The sequence below is a fragment of the Sipha flava genome, unplaced genomic scaffold (assembly GCF_003268045.1).
Source record: "Sipha flava isolate LNK unplaced genomic scaffold, YSA_version1 36_pilon_pilon, whole genome shotgun sequence".
NCBI classification, from domain to species: Eukaryota; Metazoa; Arthropoda; class Insecta; order Hemiptera; family Aphididae; genus Sipha; species Sipha flava.
In genome coordinates this window covers 2,982,891-2,995,164 of record NW_020273076.1, presented here as the reverse complement: position 1 = coordinate 2,995,164, position 12,274 = coordinate 2,982,891, and the positions used below count along the sequence as shown (strand labels likewise).

The window sequence follows — 12,274 nt, the reverse complement described above, 5'->3', positions numbered from 1 at the left end:
TTACAAAATGTAAGCCTATTTATATATTAAATTATAAACATTATTAGTTATATATTAGCATATTTTAAACTCCATATGCAATGTAAGCAATAATATTTCTGTTTTGTAGTTATATTTTTGTGTGAACACTTTATAGGGTACTTAAGAAAAGTAATTTTTAAACTAAGTTATCCCAAGCGTATTAAAAAACTTAAAAAATAACATGTCTATGGATAAGGTATACCGAGTAAAAGCGGAAAATATTGGATTTTTTCACTCAAATGCAATTTTTATAAAGTCTATGTGTGTTATTTAGTATTTTTCATAATAATATCCAAACTTTGCTTGGTATCACTTTTGGAGTATGGTTTATCAATACATTCGTAATTCGAATGCACTAGAAACTAATACTTTAAAATATTATGTATGTAATAATTGTTATAAGAATATTTTTTCTGAAAAAAAATAAGACTTGGAAAACTCAAATCATTAACTGCTATTTGTATAAACTTCAGAGGTAAAGAAAAAATTATTTTATTTTATCTGATATTGCTAAATTGTATTGTCAAGGTTATGAAGGTTTGCATTAAAGGAGAAGATCAGCATTGCGCATGGATAAGCTATTAAATTTATGTATATACTAATTCTAAGAAAATAAGTATAATGTTATAATATAATAATATACTCACTGAAACACTTTCCCCAAGTTTTATAGTACTTGGTTCTACATTTCCAACTATCAAATGTAGACTATTTACAAGTATGAAATTACCATCGAAGTTTATAAATGATCCAAATGTTGAACATTGAATCTTGAAAGCCCCTAAGAGCGTAGGAGTTTCGAAATGTGCCAAAACCGTAAGTGTATTACTCAGATTTAAATTAGTATTCTATAAAAATAACATAAACAACATAAAGTTTTAAAATTTAATTTAATAAATAATTTACTATTAATCTCAAATATTTTGAACAGATACTTTGAACTATTTGTGATACGAACAGGTAATTATTATATTTTATTATATATTTTACACGTAGGTATATATTTTTACGTTAGTTCAAAAGGTACACATTTCATTTGTATTATTAATTTCTAATTATTTAAGTAATTACAATTTTCTTGCATCATAACGACATTTCGTCTTAACAGTATTGCAATTAAATTTTTTTCTAAAGAGGCCGTTCTAATATTGTCATGTAGGCTTCTTTAAAATTCCACAACAGATTGTTTTTTCCCGTTCTACATTGCAATTATTGAATCTTATTGCGAGCATTACGAAATAAAAAAAACTAATTTAAATCACAAACCTACTGAATAATGCATTATAATATATTGTGATAAATATAGCGATTCGTTATAAATTAAATACTATTAAAATTGTTTTGAAAGAGGCTAATTTACATTTGTATACGTATGTGCAGAGAGGAATGCATAACAGTTTTGATACCATTTCAGTGGAATGTATTATAAGTTCATTTAATTTAATGCAAATTGGATGATTATAATATATTATTTTTTTAAAATATTGTAATTAAATATGTTAACATATTTTTCCTATTTCGGATGCATTCATGTTTTTAGTAATATGCTGACATTTTGGGCTCTTTGGCAGATCAAATACTTGTTCACAGTGTCACTGTTAAGAACGTATTGATTACTTGAGTGGTTTCTGACCTGCATTCATACTAATTGGCTTCACCCTTGTTATCTTTTGATAGCGGGGCTTTCTTTTTTTGTTTGTTTCTAACCCATTGGTCCGAAAGGTCAGACACTACTGAAGACATGGATACATCCAAAAATAGAAATATAATTATAAAATTAATTTACTGAAGCTTTTCTGGAGACGATTCAGAAAAATATTTATAATTAATTTTTAATTACTTCGTTAACTTAGTGATTTCTTACTAAATAAATCAATACGACCAAATACATAATTTCAGAGTTCATAAATTATAGTATTTATAATAATATAATTATTCAATAGCATAAATTCAAAGACACGAAAAAAAATACGTATAGTAAATATTAAATTTCTTACGATTATATATGGAACTTAACATGATGATAATTTATTTATTTATTTTAGATAAGCGGGCATAAGCCCAGCTTACAATTATGGTGTAATGCTGAAAACATAGTAAAAAATACTTATTATTAGTATGGAACATATAACAAGTGTAATAGATAGTAAATAACAAAATAAAATAAAATAATTAATTTATAATAATTCTATAGAAGTAATAACAGATGCTCACTGACTAACTTCATCATACGGGTAATGAGTTCGTTATTTAAATAATTAATAGGGCAATGTAGAATAAGAAAAGTATGTATGTATAGGGTACACTTAACAGGAAATTTAAAGTTAATTAGAGCAAGAAGGGAAAGAGAATCGACAGAGCTTGATAAGAGCTTATTAAGAAAAGCAAAATTATGAGATCAGCAACGGTCAGCTAAGGAAGATAAGTTTAGAATACGGCAAAGGGGAATATAGTCATGAGGGGCACAGTTTATATTCAAGACGTGTTTCATAAAGCATAAGAATTTACGCTTAACTCGTTCGAGTTATAGATAGGCATCAGCTGTTTGAGGATCCCATAAAAATGAGCCATATTCTACGATCGATCGTACAAGTGCCAAACACAAAAGAGATCGGCAGTGAGCTTAAAATCACCAGATATTTTTTTAACGAAACCCGATTAAAAAAAAATCTTTAGAGTTTTACAAGAAATTTTATCAATGTGGGCGCGAGGACAAAGATAGGAAGTAAAAGCGAAGCCAAGATCATAAATAATAACTAACAGAATCAAATTAGAGTCTTTCAAAGCGTAAGAGTGAGTAATAGGAAAGCGACTTCTGGTGAATGTCATTGTTCGGCATTATTTAGTATTTAATTATAAACCAAAAGTTTCAACCCAGGTAGAGAATTTGTTAAGATCGTCTTGGTTTTTAGGACAATCATTGACAGAGTTAAGGAAAATCTTCATGTCATCAGCAAAATAGAGAAGTTGACTATGCTTTAGGGAAGCGTGAGCACTGTTAACAAAGAGAATAGAAGTGGAGATAAATGTCTACCTTGGGGGATACTAAAGGTAGATAGGAATATATTAGATTTAGTGTTGAATATATTAACCTATTGCGATCTATTTAATAAAAATTTAGTGAACCTATATAGGATAGGATCACTGAATCCAAAAGCACGAAGTATAGAAATTAGAACCTCATAATTAACTAAATAAAATGCTTTAGCAAAATCAGTATAGATGACGTCAACTTGTGATCCAACTTTAAAAGAACAGAGTATGTAGTTTTAGAGGTAGAGGTTATAAGTAATTTTAGATCTGCCTGGGCAAGAACTATGCTGTTCGATCAAGGGATCTCCGACATAGGGACCAAGAGGATAGAAAATAATGTACCTTGTTTTATAGAGGAAATCACCAGGTATTTCATCGGGGCTTATAGAAGGCACATTTTTTAGACTAGCTTGAGGAGGACATTATTTGGGGTAAAGTTACAGTGGTTGGGTAAGTCAAAAAATAGTATCTCTAAGGGCTGAAGATTAAAAATAACTCATTTTGAAGAGTAAATAAAACAAAAATGTTTATCAAACAGATTTACTTTTTCCTATCTACAAGAACCATTGACATCATTTAAAGAAAAAATGTTTGGAACAGCGTTATGAGAACGATTCCTACGTATAAAATCCCAACAATTTTCGAAATTCAAAGATAAAAATTTTTCAGACTGTTTAACAAAGATTTAAGACTTTTTTTTTTATGTTTATTTTCTTTTTGTACAGAGTAAAGAAAATTTAAAATAATTAGCAGGGTCAAACTGATAGTAGATTTAAATTTTGCATGAGCTTTATTTTTTCTATAAACAAATGCTTTAAGCTCTTTGGATATCTAAGAGGAAAACTGGATTTATAGAAGTGGGACACAGGGACGAATCTCAATATTGAATTGTGAGTAAATCAAAAAGTATTAATCGCAGTATTTATATCAAGGTTGGATAGAGTATATATGTAGTATACGAGAAGAGTAGTATATGAATCAGGTGATACAAACGGTTCAAGAAATTTACGAACAACAATGGAATCGGTGTTACTATAAATTAGATCAATAATGGAACCCTTAAAGTTTAAAATGGAATTTTTTCGGTAGAGCCCATTGAAAACAAATAATTCAGGAACACAAGATATTCGAAGAGAGAAATATAAAGTATAAGTAAGGCCATGTGAATCATTAGACCAAGAAATATTAGGTAAGTTGTAATTTCCACAGAACAAGAGTGTGTGTTCTATATGATGTTGATAATGTATAATTAAACATATAGCTGCCCGTTGAGGAAACAATTTGAAAGATATGCAAAAATTGTGTTGAAAAAATGTTCAGAAAATATAAATACAGAACGAAAATTCTTGAAATTTGTAATAATTATTACCCTTGCTATACGTACTACTAGTTGATAAATAATAAATGTACAATAATATAGCAATTAAAATATTATACAATACAAGATATATTGTATTCCATGTAAATCAGAGTTTATTCATATCTATACATATTGTGTAAAACACAAATTATAATATAAACTTCTTATATGAATGCCGTCGGTTTATTTACGGGTAAAAGTAATTAATTTCATTTAAGATTTATTTATCAGGTAAACATATTAAACCACGTAAAATTCCTGATTTTCTTACTCAACACCTATTCTTGTATACATATTATTTTTACATTTAATATATTAATACTAAGATTAATAGTCAATTGTGTTGAAAAATTAATAAATATAATTATTTGTATTACTATGACTATTCGTGAATCCAAATCCATTACGTTACATGAAACCTTTTTTATCATATCCATTGTCGATACCAATCCTTTTATGCAAATCACTGTATCAATGTTGTTTTGTACGTCGTATATAAAAGGAGAGACATAAATTTCATCGGTGGATCTTGCAGGAAAAACTATGTGTATACATAAAAACATAATTATTATTTATTGATAAGTATAAATCTATAAAAAAAAAAAATAAGCGTTTTATAACTATGTAATGGCATAAATACATTTTTTAAACATTTTAAGTATATAAATTACAATTTTTAAATAATATGTATTTTTTGTTATTAATTTACTCACTTGATAATATTGAAATAATAATCACAAACGATAAATTTACAGTCATTTTTAAACAGACAATCTCCACTTGTATATGTTGTAAATGGACATTTTACACTATCAGTCAAAGGCAAACGTACTTACCTACCTGCTATAATTATGTTAAGCAATGTGTTCATTCATAGTTGTCATGGAAATAATAGTGTCAATAAACATTAAATGCAATTGATTATATATGAAAATTGTATTATACGATTATGTTATCGTACTTTAAAAATATTATTTTAATACTAAATCTACATCAAGTATCATCACATTTATAAGATAAATATTTATTTAGTGATATTACTAGAATTTATGTTCTTAATATACTAATACATTTTTAATAAATATACAAGGTATAATAACAGTTAGACATTTCCATATGAATTTTCTTGATGTAGAAGTTTCTTTGATTTTGTTTGTATATATTTTTATACAAGGCACTTTCGTTTTATTTATATATTATTTAATAAATTTTATTTTTAATTATAGAAGGTCAATTTTATGTGTTTAAAAAAACAAGAACAAAAATAAATTACTATATTGTGACGTATTAATTTAATTGTATGAATCATACTGAGCGCTATTGATAAATGTACAGTTTTGATTCAATTGTGAATAGCTAATATACAATTTTAATTAATAGTAGTATAAAATATGAAAAAAAATCTATTTATACTATTTATTTTATACATAAGATAATTAAAATTAAAATATTTACTTTTTCTTTGCGTATAATTGGTTGTTGTTATTGATTATGATAATATTTGTATTAAAATAAAGAACATATTTTTAGAGCATTATCCTGATAACGAATTACGAAATTGATGTGCCATTTTTATTGAAATATAATGTGTAGTTGAAAATAGCACGTAATAGCTTACAATGTATTGAGAAGTAAGGTTGTGTTTTAAATGAATATGTAAAAGCATCTCATTTTACGCGTTAAGATATATAACCAGACCAATTAAAACAACTAACCGAGAAAAATTTGACCTCCTTTAATTCAATCTAAAATTATTTTAGCACTTATTTATCTATTTATTTTAGACGTAAGTACAAAAATTAAATATAATCACAATATTATCGTTATTTTTAACATTAAACACCGATTTTTTCGGTAAATTTTTTTGTATTTATCAAGAAAATAATGTAAGACAAAGTATAATGAGTATGTAGTTTATATTTAGATGTAATAAAACGTTGGTAATTTGTGAAAAATGTATTTTTATTTATACATATATTAGTTTATGATAATCCTAGGGTTGTAAAATTCCACGAAATATATAATTTGAGTGAAAAATAAAAATTTTGTTTCTTTTCAGTAAAAATATAATGCTTTATGTTTTATTTTTTATGTATTACTTTTTGTATTATTAATTGTACTAAATAGAAATAAAAACTAGTTTATATAAATTAACAATTAACACCATATTAGTTTATAGTTATTATAATTTATAAATATTGATTTAAAAAGTAAGAGACCAATAGACATTGAAACACCTGAAGAAATTTTACAAAATATAGATGAATTTATAAATAAGTTTCCAGTAGTCCCATTACTTATCTACTATCATATTATTGCAGAAGTTTCTCATCAAAAAAATATATTGGTACCTAGTGAGTTTAAAAGTTAAGCACATATTTATAAAATGTATTGTGAATATTGTGAAACACACAATATTTTACCAGCATCTGGAAATGTTTTTAAAAAGCACAATATTGAATTTTATTTATATACAAATAATAAATAAAATAAATATATATATGTATAAAAGATAATAAACATAATGTAATTAAATAAATCTAATTTAACAAAAAATAAAAATTAGCTCCTTTGCATAGTTAAACAAATCACTTATCAGTATAAAATGTAAAATTATAATAATTAGCTATTAGGTAAATATACATTTTTAAATACTATACTATTGAAAGTATGGAAATTAAAATTAAAATGACTGAATTCATATAATATAAATATATTATTTAAAGATAACAATATAATAAAATTAAAATAAGCTCCTTTACATAGTTAAAACAATTCATAAATTAGGGAAGTATAATGTTCTCATTAATATACTCAAGAAAGTATGGAAATTAAAATTTAGATGGCTGAAGACACTTCAGAAAATTTGACTAGTAACATGTAAATAAATCACAGGCGATTAGAACTTTTACTTATTAGATAAATATTATTATAAAAATAGCTGTTATCAATAATAATGCGCCGGTTTTGTCGTTACTACATATATATATATATATATATTAATATTAAATATATCCGTGGGCGTTACCTATTTATAGGCAGCTGATAGACTATACCACGTTAAATGGGAAACCCCAACATTGTACCGAAACGATATCATACAATATCAACTGATTAAATGACATTTGACAGTCATCTAAAAAAAAATATTTTTCAATATTTCATTGAAATATTTCATAAAGCAGGAAATTTTCAATATGAAATATTTCACATGAAATATTTCAAATTTACAACCCTAATAATCACTATTATAGTCAACCATACATCATATACGAATCATGTTTATTCATTAAATATAGGATAAATTAATAAAAGAACCTAAACTATATTTTGTGAGTTTCTATGAGAAACGATACATCATTTATATTCTATAACTGACTACCTACATAGTTTAAATAGAATTAAAACAATTCTAACTATACGTAACATTTAATCATATTATAGTAACTTAGATATAACTCGAGTAAAGGTTTCTCGAAAGTAAAAACTTTTAAAAATCACCTTAGAAATTTTAATTCTAAATTAATGTTACATAAACACAACATAATATAATCAGAAACTGCAATTATAGGCATCAATTGGCAGTCAAAAACTCAAAATAGGATTGTATATTATATATATTTAAATCTAAAAGGTATATTAGTTAGTTAATTAGTAAATAATAAATTATTTAAAAAATAAAGGCTTAATTTTCATTAGAATAAGACCCCGTATAAAAAAGACTCTTAGTTTGTATGTATAAATATATATATACAACTTGATTATTTTTTAAGGTAATACTAAATAATTCTGTGTAGTGACATTAAATTGAAGTGGAGTGTTTTTAAATAGTTTGGGATTCTAATGAAATAAATTTTTTTTTTTTATAATCTTCAAATGTTCAACCATTTTATTGTAAGTATGCGCAATACAAATTGCATTTTTTTAAATAGCAATATTTATTTTCTACAACAGGTTTGGACAGACCGATTTTATGGAGAATGATGGGGTTAAATTTTGAACATTTTATTAGATAATTATTGAAAATTATTTTAAATAAATAATAGATATATTTAAATTAAGAAAAATTGTGTTACTTTGTTTAATTTTTCATATTAGATTACAACTAGCATTTATTTTACAGGCGTACCTAATTGAAGTTAATTTATTTTTAAAATTAAATTTATATGATTGATAATATCTACAAACTTATGAATACAATAAAAATACGTAAAATTGCATAATAATTCATACAATTCTAGGATGATTGTTGAATAATTCAATAATTTTAATTTAAATTTTATATCGTTGTTATTCGGTCAGTTTTGGTTTTAGAGATATGGTATAAAAGATCAAATTGATTTAAAAATATTTGGTCTATTTAAATCCATTGTTGATAGTAGGTGTTGCTATTTCAAAAATTGTTTATTATATTGCGCATACACTCAATAAAATGGTTAAACATTTGAAAATTATAAAAATATGTGTATTTCAACAGTCTCTAACTATTTAAAAACACCCCACTTCAATCCAATATCACTAGACAGAATTATTTAGTGTTACCTTTATAAGGAATCACACTGTATTTGTATCATATCATTAATTAAATACTTAATACGATTTCATATAATTTGTTTAGTAAATTATACATTTTAGGAAATTACTTCAATTTGTATGTCTGTACACTTCTGTACCTCTTGGATCACGAAAATATAGTTATTGGTTGATTTGGGTATGTTTTAATCGAAATAAATTGTTTTTATATAATTACTTAAGTTCGAAAATTGAAAATTATGAGTGATTATTATATCTTAATATATATTAAGATATGTCCAATATAAATAGTAAAAAATTATATGGCTCATTGTTTATGAATATTTTAAGACCATCAATATTAAATGAATGTATATTGAGTACATCGATTAATAGACATTATAAATACGGTGGAACAATTTTTTTTTATGAATGGCATTACTTTTTAGCTAAATATATATATTATCAATAAATAATCATTTTCAAATAACAGCGTAGTAGTACATGCATCATTGCATAAATATTATATCTATCAGTGTACACAAAACGAAATGCGATTCATTGTATTATTTTTTATATATTTGACTTATGTATAGACCTTTGCCCACATTTACTCATTAGATTAGTCTCAATACTAAAGCTGATAATCTCGCAGAGTTATACATATATTGATATAGAAAACGAAATAATTGATAAAAACGAGTATATAGTTTCGGAATGATAAAAATTACATTGTAAATCAATTGATAAATTTCAAAGAAAGATTAAATAATTATTCTCAATATAATTTTTTTACTGTAACATAGGTAATCATTTTATTTTTATTTATCCATTTTATATTATGACCTCGTTGCTTATAACAATTATATCAATCGTTAGTTATAGGGGGATTGGTAACTTGAGGTTAAAAGTAATATAAAAGCATTTTTACTTATTTTGGGAAAGTCAATATTCTACCATTTGTAAAATTGAATAGAGAGGAGAGATCATAATCCATATTAAACACATATACGAACTCATATAAAATGTGTATATTATTATTTATTGCACGAGGAATAGTTTACAAATACATTTACACGCAGATTTAAAGTTGTTGTAGATACATCAAATAAAGAAAAAATTGCCACATATATATTAAAATAGAAAACAAGTCATAACATTTATTTTTAGACTTATGATGAATTGAAAATAATTATAATTAATTTAAAATAGAATATTAAATTTTTCTTTTTGAGCTTATAGTATATATGTCATGAAGTCGGTCAATGATTAATTATATTAAGTTGAATATTAAATCCATCGTAACTATGGCTATTTTTACAAATTATTTTTATACCAAAGCGTCATATTTGTTATAATTTGTAAAACATAATTATTTTTAAAGGTTTGAAGCTCGTATAGTAATCAAAAAATTGTACACCCACAAATACATTCAGTTTTTGTCGGAGTTATTAAGGTGTGGACAATACATGTATATAATACATATGATTTTATTAACAACGCTGGATAATCGTCGTATTGTATTTGGGACACACTCTTGTTATAATTATTTCAATCAAATGAACGACTGTCGGTGTCAGTTTATATACACCAAAGGTCAAACGGGAACAATAAACCAGTAACACCGAGCTCTATGTTATAAAATAACAATAAAAGCCACTCCTGGTAAAGTTAACGTCATCGATATAATCAGCTCATTGGTCATTGACTGATATGGTGACTTGCAATTTCATAGTTTAGCATATTTTATCTATTATATAGTTTTGCTATACTAATACATATCGTATGTAGTTAGGTGTATTAGTTATTTTCAGTAATAATCAAACGATGTGCGGTTAATTTGTTACGGTAATCTACTTATTAATGATCTTTTACTTTTTATACTTATGTTTAATTGTTATAACCTTTGTTTAATAACAGTTCTCTGTTCCCAGTTTTCTAAGTTTTATTTGAATCACTGATTGGAGTCATCGTTTATCATAGATTGTTAATAAAGATATGAAACTAATAAATCACGTGCGTTTTCCAATCTCTTACTGCACAATTTTAAACCAACTGACATCAACGGAATAATTAAAAAAATTCAGGTGAATTTGTAACTTAACCGCAAAGCATAAGTGCCAATATAATATATGAAAATTGTACGATGTAAAACTTGTCGAGATACTATACATAAATACACATTTATGTTAGGTTGGGAGGACTTGGGATGATTAAAGTCTCCCGGCATTTAATACAATTCGCGTGAAGATCAAGAAATCAAAAACAACAAGTTTTTATATAAAAAATGATCACACGAGAAAATTACATAGAAACTACGTCAAGGTTTGAGTTATGAAAATGTACTATAATGCAAAACTAAAATATAATATTTATTTTTACGTCAATAAACTTGAATTGCCTTTGTACGATAATACGGACGTGCGTCGTTAATACTTATGTATACTCGTATGTTAATTAATAAAGTTGGTAGTAACATTTTAACGTAAATAACGGTATCATTGTTTATCTGAATATTTAGTACATTTATTATTACATACAGGATGATTTTATTCTAACTGGTTTTATTTAAAATAATTCGATACATTAGTGGAAGTTATTATTTATCACTATTTTTTTGATTATGATTAATAATATTTATCATCGAATTATTTTATTTTAAAGTTGTTTCTTTTTCAGTAACATGTATTTTTAATTTCATGATCTAAAACAGAATATTTTTTTGAAAATTTTGATACATGAAAATGGAATAGTCATCGAATTATTGCGGGATAGCTCGGAAAACAATACTTGATATTCATCTAATATTTATACGTTTTAAATTACCAATGAAAAGTTTACTACTGATTCGATATTCGATTCTTATAAGTGTAAACCGAAACAATTTCCTTTTAGAATATTTGAAATTAAAAACACGATACATCAAAAATACATCAACAAATTGAAAAAATTAAACCGTTTGATAAGAACAAATTTTTTTCGCCAGCACGTTCCACAGCGCTGACTGTAAAATTAGAAAAAGGTATTATCTGAAAATTTTTGACCACTGAATAATAAATTTCTCCCATCGTTTTATAAACATAATTAAATAATATAACATTTATTTTTTATTTCCAAACACATGAAAACGAGCGGGCGTTAAAAATTATCATCCTATACAACATAGGTAGTGATAGGTAGTGCATACTACATTGATATTGTTAATAGTCATTAAAACGAGCTTCCGAGATAAGGTAGTGACTCAAATGTTCCGGTGTTGTACACTCATACACACACCGATACAGACGTACACACGCGCGCGTAAACACCAACACACACGTTCATAATAATAATAATAATGATTAATAA

At 25.3% G+C, this 12,274-nt stretch overlaps 1 protein-coding gene across 1 annotated transcript in view; it reads right to left on the bottom strand.

Moving 5' to 3' along the window:
• Positions 1-5,214, bottom strand: part of LOC112688052 — a 46,319-nt gene extending 41,105 nt beyond the window's left edge. The window contains exons 1-3 of the mRNA XM_025561072.1: positions 5,128-5,214; positions 4,792-4,955; positions 669-869 (exon numbers count right to left, since the gene is read on the bottom strand). Coding sequence (XP_025416857.1) covers positions 669-869; positions 4,792-4,955; positions 5,128-5,173 — 411 coding nt within the window. The 5' untranslated portion in view covers positions 5,174-5,214. The remainder of the gene's footprint in view (positions 1-668; positions 870-4,791; positions 4,956-5,127) is intronic.
• Between the last annotated feature and the right edge of the window lie 7,060 nt (positions 5,215-12,274).